The following is a 24,874-nucleotide window of genomic DNA, read 5'->3' on the forward strand; positions in this document are numbered from 1 at the left end:
CTACACGACTGGTTGTGCTGTAATCGCAAGTCTTTCAGTTGTTGTGGCTTTCACACTACATGACTGATCGGTGATGTGGGCTCACGAATTAAACGACTGGGGAATCGCCGACTCATCTGGCTGCCGTCCAAAAACACGAGAACACGAAAATGAAACACTCGCGAGAACCAGCAACACCACGAAGAAAATAAAAACAACGTACATGTGCTCCACGTTTTCGTTATTATTATTATTTTTTTTACCGTTTAACCACTCTATAGTCCCAAATTGCCAGAATTATTTCATCTCTCCGTTGCGGTGAACATAGATATAGTCAATCGCACTTCATAAAGTTGTATGAAGCTAGACGCTGCTGTTGACTCACAGTCGCCGACTGGGCTAGATATGAAACATGCTAGATATCTGCCGGTCGTCTGCGATGAGTTGGCGGCCACTCGGCGACGGCTCGGCGAGCGTCTTTCAGCAGTTCACACTACACGACTGAGCGAGCGCCGAATGATCCCCGATTTGCGTCCGACCACAGTTTCTGTCGGCGATCTACAAAAACAGTCGGTGACTGAAAAACCAGCCTAAAATCTTGTAGTGTGAACCTGAACTTATTTCTCGCATATTAATGTTGATGGGCCCCCTAGCTAAATTCGCCTTGAGCCTCCAAATTGCTAAGTCCGCCACTGGGTGTAAAATGGACTAAATTTAAGTATTATTATTATATCGTGATCGATCGATCGCCTGTGGTTGGCGCCAGAGCGAACTACTAATTTTTTAGTCTAAGACGCTCAATGCGTGAGAGTTGGCAGCCCTGCAGGTATAGCAACTTGGCTAAAATATGTGCATATCCAGTGTGTTTAACAAAGCCATGAAGCCGGGCTTGTTCACTATATTAACGGGCATCATGTCTTTCAATATGAACTCCGTTACTGCCCGAGTTATTTCAGCGTGCCGCTTCGAATTACATCCATAAGGAGTTACACTTTCAAACGGTTCGGTCAGTGAACCCTGTCTGCTGGACCGCGGTCAAGCTATCCGCGCTTTCGCGATTCATCCGTGCTTTAAATCTTATTGTGCCTATATGCGTGATTTTACGGTATTTCGCTGCTCACCGCATACTAAAGCTGTATAAGCGCAGAGAAACACTTTGGCGTATTTGAAGATGCAGCACTGGTCGTTGGCATTTTAGCCTTACAAATATCATACGAGGCTTTGTGGTGTTTTTTTAATGCTGAAGGTTTGTAGTGTTTCCTCGCGTAGTAGCGACAGTAGCATGGCATGTTTTGCAGGGTACCTGACGTTGAGCAGCATCTTTTTAAAAGCCAAAGTAATTTCACACAACTTATGTGCTGCCCCTCTTTGGTATTAGACTTTCAGTTGTGTCAGCTTCTGTCGAGCCTGAAGCCGTTGTGCAACAAGTTAAAGTGCGCTGTGTTAACTTCACTTCTCCACCTCCCTGCCTCCTGCTCGGGTTTGCTCCGTTCGTCCTCGGCTCGGCTCGCTCCCAAGTCACGTGACCAGTTTAAATCGCAGCCTGTGCGATTAGACAATCGCGTTTTAAAAAATCGCGAAATTATCGCAAATGCAATTAATCGTTCAGCTCTAGGTTGAGAGCAAGGTTGAAGGATGAGAGCAGCGGTTCGAGACATGATGACTGCAGCTTGTTCGATGGAAGATTGAAGTCACCAAGGAGAATCAATGGGGTTCCATCAATGGGGAAGAGACTCAGAAGAACATCCAACTCGTCTAGGAAGTTACCTAGAAGAGAAGGAGGGCGGTAAATGACAATTATATGCAGTTTAGTGGGGAAAGATACAGTAACAGCATGATATTCAAAAGAAGATATAGAGAGATGTGAGAATGAAAGTGAAGTGAAGTTCCACTTCCTAGACAAGAGCAAACCTGTACCACCACCCCTGCCAGTCTGTCTCGAAGAGTGGGAGAAGTTAAAGGCAGAGGATAGGGCTGCTGGAGTCGCAGAGTTCTCAGGAGTGATCCAGGTCTCAGTCAAAGCCAGGAAGTGCAGTGAATGATGAGATGCTAAGGCTGAGATGAAGTCAGCTTTCCGAACCGCAGATTGGCAATTCCAGAGTCCACCCATCACCCTGGTCTGAGAATGTGACGACCTTGGGGGATGGATGAGATTCCTTGCATTACGCTTCTTGCAGTAACAATGGGAACGTCTGGCTCTGTGGGATGAAAGAGCAGGTATTGAAAAACACGTTTAAAGTGCAGCAGTGAAGTAACTTGATGGTAAAGTAGTAGAGTGAGAGAAAGAAATACTTAGCCAAATTTGAAGGAGATTGCCTCTGTGTTGATGTAGAATGGGACGAGGTAGAAGAAGTAACCTGTCTAGTCGCTGTATACCGCTACAGGTAGCGGACACCTCTCAATATATCTGCCTGGTGGCTAGTAAGGCCACTCCCAGCAGTTTCACACCTTGGGCTAACCTGAAACCACACCTGAAACTAGTAATAGCAATTAGCTCTATAACCAGCAAAACAACCTGGTAACAAGCAGTCTAAGCCCAAAAGTAAATTGGAATACTCAAGCCTACCTTACCAGCAGAGAAGACAAATCTAATCAGGACACACTTGCACAACAAACACACAATGTAACTCCTTCTGTCCTTCCCTATACTTTTCCATTAACACTCTCAAAGCAAACATAGCATCTGTGGTGCATTTAGCTGGCATGAAACCATACTGCTGCTCACAGATCTCTAGCTCTCCTCTATCAATCAATCAATCAAAGTTTATTTGTATAGCGCTTTTAACAACTCAAGTTGTCGCAAAGCAGCTTTACAGGGTTTACAAGGTTAACAATACTATGGGTCCAGAACCCTAATGAGCAAGCAAAAGGCGACAGTGGCGAGGAAAAACTCCCTATGATGGTGGGGAATAGGAAGAAACCTCGGGAGAACCAAGACTAAAAAGGGAACCCATCCTCCATTGGGCGGCCCGTTAACACACAAATACACAAGCCACACATAATTCCACAATCAGACTAGGTAAAAGGTAGAATTGAAAGTTCTGGGTTTTGATGTTGTCACTGTAAATGTCTGTTGATGAATGCCAGGCTTTCATTCAGTGTCGGAGCAGTGATGCTGGTATTGTAGGCTCCGACTGCAGTGTTACTCCCCAGGTGAACCCCGGCATCAGCACATCCACCGGCAGCCAGACCATCCCCCAGGTGCCTGTATCCAATCGTCTTGGGTAGAGCCATGCAAGAAGATAGACAATACAGACTGAGTGGACATGAATTTAAACCACCATTGATTTAAATGTACGTGGCTCCGGCAGACTAATCTATAGCAGCATAACTAAAGGGAGGGGTTCAGAGGTGACCACAGGCATGAGGGCTCACTAAGACATTGCTTTCCAGTCAAGTCATAGTCACAAATAGACTACATACAACGACCACATACAAATAATTAAGGTAGAGTTTGCAAATCTATGTGTTAAGCTGAACGTCTTCTGTTGTATAGGTTTTGCTAGGCAACATAAATTAACACATTCGTTTGTGAAAGAAGAAACGGGAAGTTCCCCATTACATGTGAACAATGCCCATCTGCATTCATGTAATGACAACACTCAGAAGCCTATAACTCCTTCTCCTACTTTTTGGTCTTTTTACTGTCCTAATTGTAGGCATATATTGATTTACTAATTGCAAAATATATGCAACAAGGCCTGCAGACAGTGGAGGGTAAACAGAAGTTAACTGAAGGACATGACTGTATATAGTTAATATTGGATATGAATTTTATCAGTTGGCTGCGTGACTTTTCTCCATTGAAAACTCATGTTTAGAGAATGTTACAAATAAAATGTAACAAGCCACTGGGCTTGAGCGTCACCTGATCTGAAAGCGGTGTCATGAGCCTAAAGTAATAATAATCTATAATAATAATCATCTTTATTTGTATAGCACCTTTCATACATACATGCAATTCAAAGTGCTTTACAGAATAAATAAAAAAAGAAACGTTAAAAGGAAGCAAAGATAAGAAGACAAAAGGAAAATATTAAGACATTTAAGATAAAAAGGAAACAAACAATAAAACAATGTAATAAAGAGAATAAAGTAAATAAGATGGAACAGATTTAGGGTTGCTTTTAACTAAAAGAAGATCTAAACAGGAAGGTTTTGTGTCACGGTGGGTCAGCCCAGACGCCACCAGAGGGCGCGCGCACACACTCCTTTCCTCTCACACGCCCACTCTGACTTTGCGCACACCCTCTCACTCCTGGACACTCCCTCAATCCCAATCACCAGAGTATTAGGGCCTGGCACTATTGGACTCGGGCTCTTTAAATCCTCACAGGTCGCACCGTCCAGTGCTACGCATTCAGCCTGCACCCCTTGCCTCGCTAGGTGGGATAGCCTGCTCTGTACTGGACCTGCCATATGCCTGTGGCTGCGTTACTTACCTGCATTGCCTTAAGTATTCTGTTATGTTTGATCTGCCTAGTGACCTGAGTATTTCTGTTCCAACCATGGATAATAAAGCCTTTTCCTCACAGCCTCTGCCTCCTGCTGCCTCTGTCATCACTTGAGGTCCTGGCGATCCAAGGTAGGACGATCGGGAAGCAACAACAAGACATACTCGAAATGAGGAATCTGAGGCAAGTAATGTCCAGTTGTCTGCAAAGCCTCTCTTCACAGGCGAGTACCTCTTCTTCCGCTGTAAGGGAGGATAAAGTTCACATTGCACCACCAGAAGCCTACAGAGGGGACCCAAACAAATGTGAGGGCTTCCTTGTACAGTGTGGTCTGTACTTCAAGTACCACTCACATTTGAGGAGAGGTGGGTAGAGTATTCAACAATTTTACTCAAGTAAAAGTACTGTTACTTGAACCAAATGTTACTCAAGTAAAAGTATGCATCCAAAAATTTACTTGAGTAAAAGTAAAAAAGTACTTTGATAAAAAGCTACTCAAGTAGTGAGTAAATGCATGAGTATTGTCTCGTGTCAATAAATTACATCATGGGAAATTGAATTACTGGAAACAATGACTTTTAATGATAACAAAAATAATTTATTATAAATAAATATAATATATAAAATTTATTTATTAGAAATAATTTGTATTTTTGTTTGGTCCTAATTATTAGGCCTGTGTATCTTTAAAGGCACAAAGGCACTAACTGATGAGACCGTCAGCCAATACGTGTAGCTACAACTTGATGCCAACTGAATCAATTTGTAGCAAACTTTGGTTCAACTAAATCATCATATATTGCTAGTGTGTACACTCAGAGTGTGAATTGGTTTTTAGTATTGCACTGCGTTACATTTAATACATCATACAAAAGTATACCTCAGAGATATAGCATTACACAAAATTATACATACGGCAAACTTATCGCATCGTGTTTCCTCAAATTTGATGAGTTCTTGTAGGCTGAAATGTCCACACGTTGGCATGACTGAAATTGGCAGACACAACTGACAGCGCATTATATAACTGTCTTTTTTCCACTCCTATCTACGTACGACAGTTTCATCAACGAACTCAAAGAAGTGTTTCACCATCCGAGGCAGGGAAGGGCCTGCGGACAGAGCCTTCTGAGGATGCGTCAGTAAAATTAAGTAAAGTAAAATTACCCATCTCAAAATTTACTCGAGTAAAAGTACAAAATTACTTCATTTAAAATGAAATTTGAGTAAAAGTTACTTTCAGTTATTTAATGCATGGATGAATCATGAACCAAATTCAGCACCAAATTAAAGTTGTTTTAATCAATTTTAAAGTGTATTTAAGTGCACATCCACACTTGCAAAAAGATCAGCTGGGCTCAGGAACATACTTCCTCACAGCACAAGGACAGTCACAACCTGTACCATAAAGTGAAAACAATTTTCAGTCCTATTGTCCAACGGACAACACCAGGATAAGAATAAAGAAATTTAAATTACAAATTATTCAAAAAACAAAATGCACACAAAATTAAGTGCCCACAAGATGCCACAAATCAAACTAAAATGCAACAGGATCCCACTAATCACAATGAAATGCCCACAGGATCCCACATCAAAAATTTAAAAATGCTCATAGGATCCCACAATTTAAAAGTAAGTGCTCACAGGATCTAACTATTCAAAATACAGTGCCCACTACTATTCACAATAAAATGCCCAAAGGTTGCCACAACTCAAAATAAAATATAAAATGACCACAGGATCACACATCTAAAAATAAAACAAAATGCGCACAGGATTCCACTATTCAAAATTCAGTGCCCACAGGATTCCACTTTTCACAATAAAATGTCCACAGGATCCCAATCTCATCCTTTTGGAAATAAGTGCACCAGATTACGACCCGATTATGAGACAATGGAAAGGGCGCGCACAAGGCAAGGCCATGCAATTGGCCTTCAGTTCTGGGACTCAGAAGTTTAAATTTCTGCCTGCATTTAATTTTTCACCATCAATATTTCTTTACTCAGTAATGTGAGGGCATTCAAATGTAGTGAAGTAAAACTACTTGGGTCAAAATGTACTCAAGTAAAAGTAAAAATTACATATTTCAAAAACTACTCAGAAAATTACAAATTACTCATAAAAAGTACTCAATTACAGTAATGTGAGTAAATGTAATTAGTTACTTTACACCCCTGTGGGGGAGCCAAACTTGACATAACCATTTAGACACTTTTTGTTAATTTAACTGCTTGAGTTTGACTAATTTATTCAATGCTTAGGCTTTTTTTTTAAACATGTTGAAGAATTAACAAAATAAAAATATAAAGATTATAAAAAGATAAATAATAAGTAATTTTTTTCACTGTATGTTCCATGTTTAAAAAATGTTCACTAAACCACCTTTTCTAACATGAAGTAACATGAAGTGAACATTTGGTCCATAATTTGGATATATTCAGATATCTCATTTTTACCTTTTTACCTGGGATATGTTTTATCTGTTTTGTTTGTAATGGTTTTAATGTTACAATATAATGTATATTTGTATAAGATTTGCAGATGTACACTTCTTCAAATATTCTGAAGTGTTGTTCAGATGACAACAAAATCTGTTAATCAGCATGTCATGTTTTGTTTGTGTGTACTGTAGTCCATGGTTATCTGTTCCAGCTCTGATAACAGCTCATTGGCGTCCGGTCGCTCCTCAGGATTTGTGGAGAGCATTTGCTGAATTAGCTTGTCCTGTTTTACATCAGTGTTGACAAACGGATTAGTTACATAAACAAACCTTTAGTTATTCTACAGATAAGAAAATTTTACTGCAAAAAAGACTATTTACACAACCAAAATAATTTAAAATAAATTATCATAAATTACCAGTCAGAAAACATGCAAAACAGTCAGAGCATACAACAAAGTCAGAGTATACAACAATATATTTTTTTATACAAAAACAAAAAAAAGAATTTTAAAATTATTCAAAAACAAAAATTATGAGAGGAAAGACACTGACCTCAAAGCCAAACATCTGATGGAATGCTTTTGGAAGGTCCTTACTTCTTATATTTGCCCAGATCTAAAGATTATGGTAGATGTAAAAATAAAAGGGCTTTAATGGTATCATAACTGAAACCAATATTTAACTTTTGTGCAGAGGCCATTTTGAGCCTATTTTGAGATATTTTGAGTCATGTGTACACTTTAACAGTAGTTATCTCAAGTAGGCCTGTCACGATAACAAAATTTTCAGAACGATATATTGTCCCAGAAATTATTGCGATAAATGATAATATTGTCATTTTAAAGTGCCATTATAGAATTTTTTCTTGCTTCTGGGCTCCCCAAAAGAGCTTTAAGACAATGTGCCACAGTAATAATATAGTAGCATAATAATACAATTACACCAGTTTGCAGTAATGTAATGTAAAGCTCATGTATGGAGTCATATTTGAGCTTGACCACATATCTGTAGTGGCAGAGTAAAATGAGATGTCTTTAATCTCCTTCAGAATGCCATCTTTCACTTCATTATATAAGGTTGGAATGGCAGTTTGGGAGATATAGGTTTTCTTTGGCAGTTCATACTGCTTGTCAAATATTTGCGTGTCAAACATTAATTGTTTATAAATGTTTTCTTTTTGACCGTATTAACGGCAGCAACTATTTGGCTATATTGCAAGTTAAGCCTGGTTTATACTTGACGTGTTGCGAGGGTCCGTGCGGCAAAAATTATGTAATCGCGGTGGCCCCACACGTGCGCGAGGGTCTCGTGCGCCGAGATGTCGTGCACCTCTCGAATTTTGTAACTTCGCGCACGCCGCTCCTCAGCGCAATGAACAAAGTCACGTTTGCAGGGTTCATACACCTTTACAAGGTGGAATTCAAGCACTTGTACGTCACTTTCAAGGTCCATTTCAATATTTCCCAGCACGTTAGACTTAATGAAGTTAAATATTTATACATATACTCAAAAGGATTCGAAATAATTAGCTTTTTATCACATTATTTTATTTAATGGTTGTTTATTTTCAAAACGCCCAATCTTAATGTCTTCATGTTCTCTCATGTTTCGTCCTGGAATTACAAGAGGCTCATATATGTTAACGTAATACAAGAGAACTGTTCAGTCAGACAGCTATTTGTTATGAAACGCACAAATTCCTGCACTTTTCAAACCTGAAACACAAGGCAACATTAAAATTTGTCATGTAAATGTTCAGTCCCCCGTTTCTGAGGGGTATTTCTTTATACTACCACATATCGTTTTGAGCAACACTGCGAAAAATGTGATGCGGCAAGTATAAACGCTTCCACTGTTCGCGGAGGTTCGCGCGAGGTGGACGTATTCGTGCGCTACAGTCACAATAATAAACAACCATTAAATAATGTGAAAAAAGTGAATTATTTCGAATCATTTCGAGTCCTATTAGCCTCGAATAAGTTCACGAGCTAACACATCTCCACCAGTGTTGCGAATAGCCCTGCCCAGGCTAGTGAGGAGTAACAGATCTCGATAGGTCACAGTTCTCGGTGTAACACCTGTTTAACACTAATGCTCCAAGAGCTACGGAAAAGTTCGTAAGGTTTCCTATGGAGCTATTTTAGTGTCACCAGAACCTGAACCTGAAATCATTATTAAGTTGGCTTGACAAAGCCAACTTACTGTTCTTCTTATTCTTCTTATTATTATTCCTCCTCCAAAAAGTTTGTCCGCCTATTTCGTCCACAGCTTTTAAGATAGAACCACCAAACTTTGTAGGAACCTCCGCCCCATAGCAGAATAGTGTGCTTGTGCTTTATAGAAAGATACACCACCTGCATCCACCCTTTTTATGCCTCCAACCAAGCCATTTTTCCGATAGACTTGCATTGGGCCAATTTTCAAACTGCTCTCATTTTGTCAGATTTCAAGATAAATCCACCAAACTTGATATACATGGTCCAGTGATGGAAAAAACGAAAACAACAACTTTTCACAACTCTATCACTCTTTTATCCCTTCTTTTTCATCCCTTCTTTTTCACCCATTCACTTCCATTCATTTTTCACTGCCTTGTAGCTCGTATGTTTTACATGCTATTACCACCAAAATTACTAGATATAGTACATCTGGTCTGATATCAGTAAAGATAAAACTATTTTTCACCACTCATTTTGTATTCATCCTTTTTTCATCCCTCCATTCTCCCATAGAAATACATTGATTTTATAACTACATCAGCTTTATAGCTAGTACAACTAGATCTGCTGTACTGACTAACCTGTATATATGCTACACATGGTGGTATATGGACTTATATGGTCTAAAACAGCTTTTTATTTTCTTCTATTCATTCTTTTTTCATTCCTTCATCCCTCCATCCTCCCATTGGAAACAACTAATATAACTCAATCAGCTGTTTAGATAGAACAACTAAAAATGCTATACAATTTCAACTGTATATATGCTGTTATATGGTCTAAAACAACTTTTTATTTTCTTCCCTTTGTTCTTTTTTCATTCCTTCATCCCTCCATCCTCCCATAGGATCACATTGATTTCATAACTACCTTAATTTTCAAGATACAGTGATCAAACTTGGTGAAATGACTCAGTAGCTGATCCCTAGCACCGCACTGAATAGCATATTGATGCCATTTGTCTATCCTCCCATTCTATCATTTCATTCATCCCTCCATCCTCCCATTGGAAACCATTGATTTAATCAAATCCTTAATTTTCAAGATACAGTGATCAAACCTTGTGACATGACTCAGTAGCTGATCCCTAGCACCGCACTGAATAGCATATTGATGCCATTTGTCTATCCTCCCATTCTATCATTTCATTCATCCCTCCATCCTTCCATTGGAAACCATTGATTTAATCAAATCCCTAATTCTCAAGATACAGTGATCAAACCTTGTGACATGACTCAGTAGCTGATCCCTAGCACCGCACTGAATAGCATATTGATGCCATTTGTCTATCCTCCCATTCTATCATTTCATTCATCCCTCCATCCTCCCATTGGAAACCATTGATTTAATCAAATCCTTAATTCTCAAGATACAGTGATCAAACCTTGTGACATGACTCAGTAGCTGATCCCTAGCACCGCACTGAATATCATATTGGAGGGATGAATGAAATGATAGAATGGGAGGATAGGCAAATGGCATCAATATGCTATTCAGTGCGGTGCTAGGGATCAGCTACTGAGTCATTTCACCAAGTTTGATCAATGTATCTTGAAATTTAAGGATTTGATTAAATCAATGGTTTCCAATGGGAGGATGGAGGGATGTCTATCCTCCCATTCCATCATTTCATTCATCCCTCCATCATCCCATTGGAAACCATTGATTTAATCAAATCCTTAATTTTCAAGATACAGTGATCAAACTTGGTGAAATGACTCAGTAGCTGATCCCTAGCACCGCACTGAATAGCATATTGATGCCATTTGTCTATCCTCCCATTCTATCATTTCATTCATCCCTCCATCCTCCCATTGGAAACCATTGATTTAATCAAATCCTTAAATTTCAAGATACATTGATCAAACTTGGTGAAATGACTCAGTAGCTGATCCCTAGCACCGCACTGAAAAGCATATTGATGCCATTTGCCTATCCTCCCATTCTATCATTTCATTCATCCCTCCATCCACCCATTGGAAACCATTGATTTAATCAAATCCTTAATTTTCAAGATACAGTGATCAAACTTGGTGAAATGACTCAGTAGCTGATCCCTAGCACCGCACTGAATAGCATATTGATGCCATTTGTCTATCCTCCCATTCTATCATTTCATTCATCCCTCCATACTCTCATAGTAACCCATTGATTTACTAACTGCTTTTAATTTTCAAGATACAGTGATCAAACTTGGTAAAATTACTCAATAGCTGATGCCTGTCACTGTATTGAAGATCATATTGATGCCATTTGTCTATCCTTCCCTTCTATCATTTCATTCATCCCTCCATCCTCCCTTATGATTCAATTGGTTTTATAACTCCACCAGATGTATAGATAGAACAACTAAAACTGCTGTACTCACTCAACTGTAAATATACTAAATATGGTCTTACATGGTTTTAAACAGTTTTTTCTTCTATTCATTCGTTTTCATCCCTCCATCCTCCCATAGGAAACCATTGATTTTTTAACTGTTTCAGCGGGTAAGATAAAACAACTATATTTGCTGTCCTTATTGAACTACTATGCTTTTCTGGGACCAACTAATATCATTTAACATACTTAACATTGTTTTCATGCTGTTACAACAAGCTTTGTCAAGCCAACTTAAAGTTTGTTCACAAACTTTACTTTCTAGTTACTTGATGATATTACTTGATGTCTCGCAGGTATGCAAAAATTCAAGTTAAAATTCAGGTTCAGGTCGAAATTCAGGTTCGGGTCGAAATTCAGGTTCGGGTCGAAATGCGGTTCATCCGGGATACGTAGGATGAGCAAACAAACTCAGAGCTAATCGAACTGCATCTGGCCAATCACAAAACATATCAGAGGTCATTGGGAGGCGCGTCTTTCTGCTTAATTTCCTGTAAGAGTGCGGTCCCTGTTTGGCGTGTAAGTAGCATGTAAGCAGCACGAAAGTGACCACTGTGCCACCCAGAAATGGCACCTTGTGGCATCTGCCACATAATCGTGGCACTTAGTGTGGCCAGTGCTGCGTGACTGTGGTCTCCGTTGTCCAGAAACGCCGCCTGTCTCTGCTGACAGACATCTAAAGACTCTTGGGTGACTCTGCGTATCGGCCACTCGCTTCAATCATTCCGACGAGCTCCAAATCGCCATTTGTTGAAATGAAGATGGTTCATAACTTTTGTTTGAAAATTATGTTGAGTGAAATACTAGCCGACATCCAGCTAGACAGCTCTATATTACTAGTTCAGAATACTGTTTAGCGGTAACGTCGAATTAAGATTATAGGAGGGTACGTGAATCTACAGTGGTAGACCGTTAACAACAGCACTAAATTTAAAGGGTTTATTATTATAGATGTATGGTTATCAGTGAATGTTCCTTCACGCCATCAGCGTCATTTAAACCTCTGCGAGCGAGTGGCATCGCATTTAGTATTTGTGCAATTTGTAGTATATTTCGCTTTGTATTGGTTTCTATTGTTAGTCTAGATTGTCAGCCGAGCGACTCCCGACAATCGTTAAACAGCATCCTGAACTCGTAGTTTGGAGCTGTCGGTTAGCTCAGAATCGTTCACCCAACATAAATTAACAACAAAAAATATAAACCATCTTCATTTCCACGAATCCTACAAATGCGATGTCACTCGCTCGCAATGGTTTAAATGACGCTGATGGCGTGATGAACGTTCACTGATGAACAATCTGTAATAAATCTGTTTTATGTTGTGACGTGGGGGTGAAGTGTTATCAATGGGAGGACACACTTGCTGAGAAGAGCATTTTATTTAACTTAACTATGTTAATATAATAGAAGACACACGGACAGCACGATCATGATGAGGCATGACTATACTAGACGACACCACAAACCACTACAGCGACACAACACGGATGACTAAAGCGAACATACCAGAGAACGAGTACAGATAAACATGAAAACACTCAAACTTACCCATGCACAGTGGCGTGCACACTTAGTGCACGTCGTGCTAAAGCACCATCAACTCTGCCCTTTATCAACGAAAGTGCCCTTTTGAAACTTCGTTTTTTATTATTATTATTATCATTTTACTGAGGTCGGTTTGAAATGATCTTTTGAAAACCTGAGCGATTAAAAACAATGCCCTGAAATGAGCCACCACCTCACACACATCCGACCTCTCTCTTCCTTTAACACCAGATGTGCTGCAGCAGCAGTTCAGTTCAGCGAGTGGAAGGAAGCGTCTTCAGCACAGCACGACCGGTCACAGATAGACTTCTTCTCCCGTCCACACCAGCCAGGTCACATACACATCAAGTAAAAACGTACAGTTTGCCCTCTAAGACCAACGTGAAATCATTTTGTTGTGCAGTAAAATGTCTCATACAGCACCAAACTACTAAGCATTTTTAGCCGATGGTCACCTGATAAACTAGTCGCTCTAACCCAAATCAATGATAGATAACGTGAGGACGACCACATACAAATAATTAAGGTAGAGTTTGCAAATCTATATGTTAAGCTGAACGTTTTCTGATGTATAGGTTTTGTTAGGCAACATAAATTAACACATTCGTTTGTGAAAGAAGAAACGGATCAATCAATCGATCAAATTTTATTTATATAGCGCTTTTTACAACAGTTGATTTCACAAAGCAGCTTTACAAGTGCCGGGTCCTAGCCCCCAGTGAGCAAGCCAATGACAACAGTCAGTAGCCTATAACTCCTTCTCGTACTTTTTGGTCTTTTTACTGTCTTAATTGTAGGCCTATGATTTACTAATTGCAAAATATATGCAACAGTGCCTGCAGACAGTGGAGGGTAAACAGAAAAGTTAACTGAAGGACATGACTGTATATAGTTAATATTGGATATGGATTTTATCAGTTGGCAGTGTGACTTTTTCCATTGAAAACTCACGTTTAGAGAATGCGCTTGTAATTTTTTTTATAATGAATTGTTCCACGTGCGCAAAAAAGTGCCCCCCCCCCCGAGCACTTGCCCCCCAAAATGTCTGTGCACGCCACTGCCCATGCACACACCACATACTCTCATACAGAACACATACTCTTTAACGATAATGTCGAATTTAGATTAGTGGTAGACAATGAGTGGCAGTAGCCGCTCGGTGGTTGATGGCTGATGCTGCGGTGTTACGTGAACTGTGGATTTTGGGGAGGTTGTTTTCTCTTTCGGTTAATTTTGGTTTAACAGATGGATTGCCTCGTTACGGGTGGATTCTGTCGGCCAATCGAAGATCGTGATTTGGATGAGGGGGCGGATCTTCGACTTCATAATCTGCATGACAGAGTTGCTGGAAGTTGCCGGGAGGCGACACAAGCATTTTCTGCCTTTACGGTTGTGTGTGTGACTTTTGAGAAACTGTAGTTCATGATTCTCATGTGAGAGGTGAGGGTTTGTGCGATGGCCTTTGTCATGAATTGTCATGAATAGCGGTGTGAAAATCGCCACCATAGAGTAAGAACGTAGTAGCATGTGCACACTTATATAGACACCCATGCAGATACGTATTATAAGAAACACCAGTATAGGAGGTGTGCACCGTGTATATATATTTGTTTGAGATTATCGTCGTAGATATATTTTCTTTATTTATGTTAGTAAGGTGTGAGTCTTGCTTTGTTAACTTAGTGTAGTATATTTAGTTTTCTTTTCTTTGGTGCCGTCTACTGCTCCTTTCCTTGGTTGGTTTATGGTTAATCGTGTATTTTTGTACGTACGTGTCTGTTCAGTGTTTTGCCATTACCACTCTGCAGTAAAGAGTTTTCTTACGTATCCGTCTGGTTTTCGCTTCTTCTTTAATTTCATCTTGTCCACTATGCACATGCTACTACCCCACACCCCAAACCTAGACCCATGACATCGTGGGGTCGTAATCTAGACTAACATTAGAAACCAATACAAAGCGAAATATATTACAAATTGCACAAATACTAAATGCGATGCCACTCGCTCGCAGAGGTTTAAATGACGCTGATGACGTGAAGGTACATTCACTGATAACCATACATCTATAATAATAAACCCTTTAAATTTAGTGCTGTCATTAACGGTCTACCACTGTAGATTCACGTACCCTCCTATAATCTTAATTCGACGTTACCGCTAAACAGTATTCTGAACTAGTAATATAGAGCTGTCTAGCTGGATGTCGGCTAGTATTTCACTCAACATAATTTTCAAACAAAAGTTATGAACCATCTTCATTTCAACAAATGGCGATTCGGAGCTCGTCGGGATGATTGAAGCGAGTGGCCGATACGCAGAGTCACCCAAGAGTCTTTAGATGTCTGTCAGCAGAGACAGGCGGCGTTTCTGGACAACGGAGACCACAGTCACGCAGCACTGGCCACACTAATTATGTGGCAGATGCCACAAGGTGCCATTTCTGAGTGGCACAGTGGTCACTTTCGTGCTGCTTACACGCCAAACAGGGACCGCACTCTTACAGGAAATTTAGCAGAAAGACGCGCCTCCCAATGACCTCTAATATGTTTTGTGATTGGCCAGATGCAGTTCGATTAGCTCCGAGTTTGTTTGCTCATCCTACGTATCCCGGATGAACCGCATTTCAACCTGAACCTGAAATTCGACCCGAACCTGAATTGCGACCCGAACCTGAATTTTAACTCAAATTTTTGCACACCTGCGAGGATTTTACAGACTGTTTTTTTCAAGTAATAATGATTTCAGGTTCAGGTTCTGGTGACACTAAAATAGCCCCATAGTTTCCTAAGGTCCATGTAGACCACTCCCCTGCTGTGAAGCGATTAACGCCCATTGTTTTGGTAATGATCTAGAATGCGGTAGAAGCGGCTCACCCCCCAAGCTCAGACGACTCCTAAAGCACCTAACGTGATACAACTTCACGATAAACGAAGTTACAAGCAGACTGTATATGTTACCGATCCTACAACAAACAGCAGAAAATTTGTAACTCGTGTTTCAAAAGTTAAAATTCAAGCGCACGTAGCAGCAGACGTAGAGACGACTGTTTCTCTAATGAGTCCTGTAAAACAATAAAAATAAATAAATAAAATTGTTTGAATCTTGCTCTTTGTATATTTAACAATTGGCTAAGGCAGCGTTATGGTAGCCAATCAGAGCCAGTGTTTTTACACGCGTGCCGAAGCACACCAGTGACACACGACACAAATGGAGAAGAGGCAGAAATGGTGAGTCAGGAGCAAGCCGAAAAAAAATTAGCATTTTCAAGGTGGCAATATAAACATTATTTAGGAAAATACTTGAAGTTCCTGAATGTCTACCAGACTGGGTATTTGATTTAATTAAGAATAGAGGTTTTATTGTTAAGTTTACTTCTGTTGTGAACAAACCAGTTGTCTCAGGTTGCAAGAATTTAATTTAATTTGATAGATGCAAATGCACTTTATATAGTGTAACTGTTTACTTTTGCTTTTTTATACAAAGATTTGGGATTTTAAAGGATTTTATCCTGCACTGGTCTGTTGATGTGCAATAAATATCAAAAGTTAAACACCTTTCTGATCTACTCATTTCAACTGACCATGAAAACTGCTTTTTCAAAAAAATCCTTATTCATTGGCATATAACTTTTTTTAACTAATGCAAATAGTTACTTTCCCTGGTAACGAGTTTGTTATAGAGTAATTCAGTTAATTTTTTTGAACAAGTAGTGAGTAACTATAACTCATTACATTTTTAAAGTAACATTCCCAACACTGATCTCCACCTGTGTGTGTGGAGGCACTGTTATTGATGCATACACTCTCCATGTACTGCACTCATTTCCTAACCGGTAGATGTCGCTTTCTGATCATAGATTCATCTTCCCTTGCAAGAGGGGTACAAGAGAGCAGCACTGCGTGCCTTTCTGAAATCTAACGTAGTTGCGGTTTATTCTCATGTAAACAAATTTGTGTGGAAACCCAATGGCCAATTATCGACATCAGACATCAGCGGTTAAAAAAATTATCATAAGTCGATAATGTGAGTGCAGTACACGGAGAGTGTATGCATCAATAACAGTGCCTCCACACACACAGGTGGAGATCAGTGTTGGGAATGTTACTTTAAAAATGTAATGAGTTATAGTTACTCACTACTTGTTCAAAAAATTAACTGAATTACTCTATAACAAACTCGTTACCAGGGAAAGTAACTATTTGCATTAGTTAAAAAAAGTTATATGCCAATGAATGAGGATTTTTTTCTCCAACACACAGAGCAGGCAATGTCTTAGACCTGGTCTTCACCAGACCACCTGCAGTGATGGACATTGCAGTAACTCCTCTCCACTGTTCAGATCATCACCTTGTATGTTTTTCCTTATCTCTTCCTCCCCACCGTCACACCCTTACTGCTACAGGCACTACCACCATCCGTCGTAACCTTCATTCCATCTCTCCATCAGTACTTGCCTCTATCACCACAGCCCTCCCGTCCCATGACTCTTTCTCTTGTCTCTCCACAGACACTACCACTGACACTTTATTGTCCTCCCTCTCTTCATCTATTGACCTCTTATGTCCCCTCTCTTCCAAACCCACAAGATCCTCCCCACCTGCTCCTTGGCTCTCGGACACCCTACGTAACAACCGAGGGGGACTGAGGATGGTTGAGAGGCGATGGAGGAAATCGAAGCCTACTGCTGATCTTAGCATGTATCAGTCTCTCCTGTCCCTATTCTCCATGGAACTAACTGCTGCCAAGACATCATTCTACAGAAGTAGAATACAGTAGAAGCTGGAGGCATCTACATCAGATCCACGCAAGATGTTCAAAATCTTCTCTTCTCTCCTCAAACCCTCCCCCCTCCAACTCCCACTTCTCTTACTGCAGATGATTTTGTCACCTTCTTTGAAGAGGTCAATATGATTTGCAGCACCTTTTCCCTAGTCCCTGTGCCCACTGTGTCCCCTCCTACTCCTCCCTTTTCTCTAACCACCTCTTCTCTTCTCTCAGCTGAGATGGTGCTTCAGCTGCTGACATCCAGCAGTCCCACCACATGTCCTCTGGACCCCATCCCATCCACACTCCTCCAGACAATCTCCCACGAACTCCTCCCTTTCATCTCGACCATTATCAACAACTCCTTATCTTCAGAAATTGTGCCATCATCATTCAAGGCGGCTAGGGTGGTGCCAATCCTAAAGAAACCCAACCTTGACGCCACCAACATCAGCAACTACAGACCGATATCTCTCCTCTCATTCCTTTCTAAGATCCTTGAACGGGCTGTACACAACCAGCTATCCTCTTTTCTCTCACAGAACCAGCTTCAGGACCCCAACCAATCTGGCTTCAAGCCAGCACATTCTACGGAAACTGCACTCATTGCAGTAACTGAGAAACTCCATGCGGCTAAAGCAACTGGACTATCATCAGTTCTGATTCTGCTTGACCTTTCGGCGGCCTTTGACACAGTCAATCACGAGATCCTCCTGTCCATCCTCTCAGGCCTTGGTATCACTGGCAATGCATGGACGTGGTTTGTATCCTACCTGGAGGGTCGTTCCTACCAAGTAACATGGGGAGGATCAACATCCATGCCATGCAAACTCTCCACTGGTGTTCCACAAGGCTCAGTGCTGGGTCCACTTCTTTTTTCCCTTTATACCCGCTCACTGGGTGAGTCAATCTCTGCACATGGCTTCTCTTATCACTGTTATGCGGATGACACTCAGCTCTTCTTTTACTTCTTACCTTCTGACACACAGGTTTCAGCTTGAATCTCTGCATGTCTAAAAGACATTGCCTCTTGGATGGCAGCTCACCATCTAAAGCTTAACCCAAGCAAGACAGAGATGCTGTACATCCCTGCAAGAGCCAGTCCTCATCGTGATCTTTCTATCTCATTCGAGAACACCGTGATCACTCCATCCATGGAAGCGCGTAGTCTTGGTGTAGTTGTCGACAATCAACTCTCCTTCACGGCCCACGTTGCTAACACAACACGATCATGCAGATTCGCCCTTCACAACATTCGGAGGATTCGACCATTTCTCTCTAGGGAGGCCACTCAGGTCCTTGTCCAGTCCCTTGTCATCTCAAGACTGGACTACTGCAACTCCCTACTGGCTGGTCTTCCTATGCATGCCATCAAACCCCTGCAACTGATCCAGAACGCTGCAGCTTTCTAGTTGAGAAATAGAGCTCTTTGGAAGAACAGATAGAAAAGCGTTACAATAATCTAGCCTTGATGTGATAAATGCATGGACAAGTTTTTCACTATCAGCAGGAGAGAGAATATCTCGGACCTTAGCGATGTTTCGGAGGAAATATAAATGAAAATAAGCTGTCTTGCATGTAGTCATGATGTGTGATTTGAACCTGAGCTCATTATCAAAGGTGAAGCCCAGGTTCTTAACACATTGCCTGGCATTCAGATTCATTTGATTTAAATAAGTCTGGACATCATTTCTTTGTGAATCACTGCCAAGAACAAGAACCTCTGTCTTCTCTTTATTTAATTGCAGAAAATTGTCAGACATCCATGTCTGTATATCATCTATGCAGTCAAACAGTGAGCAAATAGATTTTAGGGCTTTAGGTTCTAGAGAAATATAAAGTTGAGTGTCATCTGCATATTGATGATAACTAATACCATGTTTATTAATGATATGTGGTAACGGAAGCATATATAGGTTGAATAGTAACGGCCCAAGAATTGATCCTTGGGGGACGCCACAAGTTATTTTTTGACGTGTGGAGGAAGAGGTACCTAATGCTACATAGTAATCAAGCCCATTTAGATACGATCTAAACCAGTCTAAGACTAAGCCACTAAGGCCTACCCAGCTCTGTAGTCGATCAAGAAGTATTTCATGATCAACCGTGTCAAAAGCGGCGCTTAAATCCAGCAAAAAAAGGACTGAGAGTTTGCCTGCATCCTTATTTCAATCTCAAGTCATTTACTACCTTAACTAGGGCTGTTTCAGTGCTGTGGAGAGCTCTGAAACCAGATTGAAAAGTGTCATTTATTTTATTTACTTTTACATAATCATTCAACTGGATTGACACAACTTTTTCAATGATTTTGCTAAGAAAGGAAAGGTTAGATATAGGTTGATAATTATTGAGAATTGTGGGATCAAGATTTCTGTTCTTTAATAGTGGTTTAACCATTGCTGTTTTAAAAAAGTTAGGGAATTCACCCAATTGCAGAGACTGATTAACAATCGTTAGAACTTCATTTGCTAATGAGCTCAGAACCTGCTTGAAAAAGCATGTAGGTAAAGGGTCCAGTTCACAAGTAGAGGATTTTAGTGATGAAATCACATCAAGTAGTGTTACCATGTCAACTTCTTGGAAATAAGACATATTAAAGTTAGGCTGAGTAACTGATGTAAGGTTTGATAGTCTATTAGTGCTTGTTGCTATGTTCTGCCTTATACTAGTAATCTTGTCCCTAAAAAATATAGCAAACTCCTCACATTTTTCAACTGAAACCGTCTCAGGGAAGACACAGGAGGTGGGGTTTACTAGCTGATCAATACTTCTGAACAGGACAGCCGAGTTATTATTTGATGAATTGATTAAGGTAGAGAAATAGTTTTTCCTTGCTGATTTCACTTCACTGTTGTAATTGTGCAATGTTGTTTTATAAATATCAAAATGTACTTGCAATTTTGACCTTCGCCAACATCTCTCAGCCTGCCTACAATCTTGCCTAAATTTTACAATAGAAGGAGTGTTTCTCCAGGGCATCCTAATTTTACCAGAGATAATTTTAGTTACCTTTGGTGCCACAGCATCAATACAGTTCTTAACTCTCTGTGTGAATGTTTCAACTAGCTCATCCCCATTTTCTGAGAGGGGAGGGAGGGACTGTATCATGTCTGTGAAGGCCACGGCACTGCCAGCACTGAGATAACGCTTGGTTATTGTGCGCTTTTCACTGAGTCTTCTAGTAGATAATGACATATTGAAAAATACACCAAAATGGTCAGAGATTGCAACATCAATAATTTCAGTATTATTAACCTCTATGCTTTTAGAAATGATCAAATCTAAAATGTGGCCATGTTTATGAGTTGGGCCTGATACATGCTGTATGAGATCAAAAGAGTTAAGCATCCTCATGAACTCTGAAGTGATTGGATTTGTGGATATATCCATGTGAATATTAAAATCCCCAGCAATTAAAACATAATCAAAATCAATTAAAATCCTTGAGAGCATTTCTTCAAAATCTTCAAGAAAGTCTGCATGTAGGCTGGGAGGATGATAGATAACAATCAAAAGAACTGAATAAGTACTGTTGAGTTGTACTGCCAGATATTCAAACGTAGGATGTTCCCCTAATGAGATCTGCTTACAGCGGAATGCTTTATGGTAAAAACATGTAACACCACCACCTCTCTTATTTACTCTAGAGAATTTAAAATAGTTAAAGTCAGGAGGCAAAGCTTCATTTAGCACTATTGCTCCATTGCTATCAAGCCAAGTCTCTGTTAGAAAAAGAAAGTCCAGACAATAATCTTCAATTAATTTAGCTATTATAAAAGACTTGTTTGTGAGTGAGTGGACGTTTAGTAAGGAGACTTTGAAGACTTGATGTGTTTGATCGGCATCACTTACATCACTTGTGCATTTCACTGGGATCAAATTTTGTTTGTTACAATGTTTTGTGCCCTTGTGTTTTCTTCTGATTACATTTTTATTTCGATTCTGAGAGCCATGCCACCGGCTATTTAAAATAACTGGAATGTAGCACTGACTAGGAGCATGGGTTCCAGTGTGTCAGACCTGAGTCACTGAGTGTGCAGGAGAAGTAAGTGAGTTCCTACAAGACTGCAGACTGTAGTGTTGCGGAACCTCATCAATCTCCTGGAGTTTACCTCTGAGACTGTGGACAGATTCTCTGACAGGAGATGGTGGGCTCCTGGCTCCTTGACTGACATTACTGACGTTGCTACTGGCGGTTGGGTGCAGGTTCCGCATGTGAGTGATTCCATGCATTAGATTATCCACAAGCATTTGAGTCCCAACCCTGCAGAGAAACGTCTCTTTCTTTGCCAGTTACAGGGACGGTTTTATCAGCAGCTTGTGTGGCAAGAATCGAGTCCAGATATTCCTCATCCTCCCTTATAGAATGTAAGGTATGGATTCTTTCCTGAAGTTCTGCGACCCTCTGAGACAGTTTGATACACTCAGAGCAAATAGATGATGTGGAAGCATGAGCCATAATCGAGGCAATATCAAGAGAACCGGGCACACAAGGCTCAAATATCCAAGTTAAAAATCCAAGTGCAAAATTAACACCCAAGAAGTTCTGGCAGATATTTCACAGCTGGAAAAATATCAGCTACTGATAAAACGGTGCACTAAAACCACTAACTCACAAGGTTGAGGCACAAAAACAGTTCACTCGCAGTGTCGGACTGTCAGAGTATCAAAAATGCTAAATTATCCTTTACAGATAAATGTAAAAAAGCTTACTAAGTGAAGTAATGAGTAATGGATCCTTTTAACTTGTAAAAATAACTTAACTTGTAGATATAACTCCAATAAATGAAAAAAACAGTAAAGGACAGGCAGAGCTAGCAGAAAAGCTTCTGTACAGGAGGAAAGCAGGAAGCAGCAATCATAAAAGCTAGAGCCGCATACTATTCGACACCAATAGAAAACAACAAAAATAACCCTAGATTTCTCTTCGCGACGGTATCTAAACTAACAAGAAATATCAACGACACTAGTTCTAATACAGCACTTACACACACTAGCGATGAATTTTTAAACTTTTTAAATAATAAAATAGATAATATCCGACTAGAGTCATAATACATCGCAGCCTAACCTCCAATCCTGAGCTAAATGTCTTCGATCCTATATCGTCAAAAAGAGCTCACAACACTGATTAATTCGTCTAAGCCTACATCATGTATATTCGACCCAGTTCCAACCCGTCTATTCAAAGACCTACTCCCAACTATTGCAGGGCCCTTACTTAATATGATTAACAGTTCCCTTAACCTAGGATATGTGCCCAAACAATTAAAATACGCCGTAATTAGACTAAAATTAATTCTGATTAAAAAACAGAATTTCAATCTGCAGATTCTAGCCAACTATAGACCCATTTCTAATCTCCCATTTATCTCTAAAATTTTAGAAAAAGCAGTTTCCAATCAGTTAAACCACTATCTCCAATCAAATAGTATCCATGAAAAGTTCCAATCAGGATTTAGACCAAACCACAGCACTGAAACAGCTTTACTCAGGGTAGTGAATGATCTACTAATATCGGCCGATAATGGGCTCGTCTCGTTCCTTATACTGTTAGATCTTAGTGCAGCTTTTGATACTGTAGACCACAACATTTTGCTGGATAGACTAGAAAACACGGTAGGTATTAAAGGAGTCGCACTCTCCTGGTTTAGATCATATTTAACTGACCGCTTCCAATGTGTAAGTGTTAATAATAAAACCTCTAAATCTGTGCAGGTTAAATATGGTGTCCCACAAGGGACAGTCCTAGGACCACTTCTATTCACACTGTACATGTTACCCTTAGGTGAGATTATGCATAAGCACGACAGTTAGCACATCAGTTTCCATTCCTACGCAGACTACACTCAGCTATATTTATCGGCAAAACCCGATGATTTAGGCGCAAACAGTAAGATTGAGAAATGTGTAGAAGAGATAAAACACTGGATGGCGTGTAACTTTCTAGCACTAAATCCCGATAAAACAGAATTAATAATAGTTGGGTCTAGGGCTGCGAGAGACAAGATAAATAATGTAGCATTGAATCTACATTCTTTTACTATAACGCCCAGCGCAGAGGTAAAGAACTTGGGCATCACAATAGACCCAGATCTCTCATTCGATACACATATTAATAATATAACTAGGGTAGCGTTCTTTCACTTGCGCAACATTGCCAAAATTAGAAACGTATTAAATATTAGTGATGCAGAAAAATTTATCCATGCATTCATATCCTCTCGTTTAGATTATTGCAACAGTCTCCTAGCTGGATGTTCTAGTAAATCGATAAACAAACTCCAGCTGGTTCAAAACGCAGCAGCATGAGTTTTAACAAAAAGTAAAAAGTTTGATCACATTAGTCCCGTACTATCGTCATTACACTGGCTGCCAATTAGATTCCGTATTGACTATAAAATACTTTTATTAACATATAAAACGCTGCATGGCTTAGCTCCAGACTATCTTAGTGAACTTATTGAACAATATAACCCAGCGCGTTCACTTCGCTCGCAGGACGCAGGGTTATTAACTGTTCCTAGGATCAAAAAGATCACAGCAGGTGGAAGAGCCTTTTCTTTTAAAGCTCCACAATTGTGGAATAATCTTCCTGCCTCTATTCGGGACTCAGACACAGTCTCAATGTTTAAAACTCGATTAAAGACTCATCTGTTTAGTTTGGCCTTTGATTAATCTGTTACATATTTACTACATCTCTTTTCTCCGAGGTTCACCTGGAGAGTAACATTGCAGTCAGAGCCTACAATACCAGCATCGCTGCTCCGACACGGAATAAAAGCCTGGCGTTCATCAACAGACATTTACAGTGACAATATCATAACCCAGAACTTTCATTTTTACCTTTACTTAGTCTGATTGTGTGATTTGTCTGTGACTTGTGTATTTGTCTGTATTTTGTGTAATTTGTGTGTTAACGGGCCGCCCAATGGAGGATGGGTTCCCTTTTGAGTCTTGGTTCTCCCGAGGTTTCTTCCTATTCCCCACCATCATAGGGAGTTTTTCCTCTCCACTGTCGCCTTTGGCTTGCTCATTAGGGATATGGACCCATAGTATTGTTAACCTTTTAAATCCTGTAAAGC

At 40.1% G+C, this 24,874-nt stretch overlaps 1 protein-coding gene across 8 annotated transcripts in view; it reads right to left on the reverse strand.

Moving 5' to 3' along the window:
* Positions 1-5,708: 5,708 nt before the first annotated feature.
* Positions 5,709-24,874, reverse strand: part of eif2ak2 (eukaryotic translation initiation factor 2-alpha kinase 2) — a 97,678-nt gene continuing 78,512 nt past the window's right edge. For 6 of the 8 annotated variants that reach the window (XM_076974080.1, XM_076974081.1, XM_076974076.1 and 3 more), the window contains 2 exons: positions 7,435-7,497; positions 5,709-7,163 (listed from right to left, as the gene is read on the reverse strand). In XM_076974080.1, the coding sequence (XP_076830195.1) occupies positions 7,038-7,163; positions 7,435-7,497 (189 nt within the window). In that variant the 3' untranslated portion in view covers positions 5,709-7,037. The remainder of the gene's footprint in view (positions 7,164-7,434; positions 7,498-24,874) is intronic. The other 2 variants (XM_076974082.1, XM_076974079.1) reach the window with 1 other exon arrangement.

This window comes from Brachyhypopomus gauderio, chromosome 15 (assembly GCF_052324685.1).
Source record: "Brachyhypopomus gauderio isolate BG-103 chromosome 15, BGAUD_0.2, whole genome shotgun sequence".
Taxonomy (NCBI): domain Eukaryota; kingdom Metazoa; phylum Chordata; class Actinopteri; order Gymnotiformes; family Hypopomidae; genus Brachyhypopomus; species Brachyhypopomus gauderio.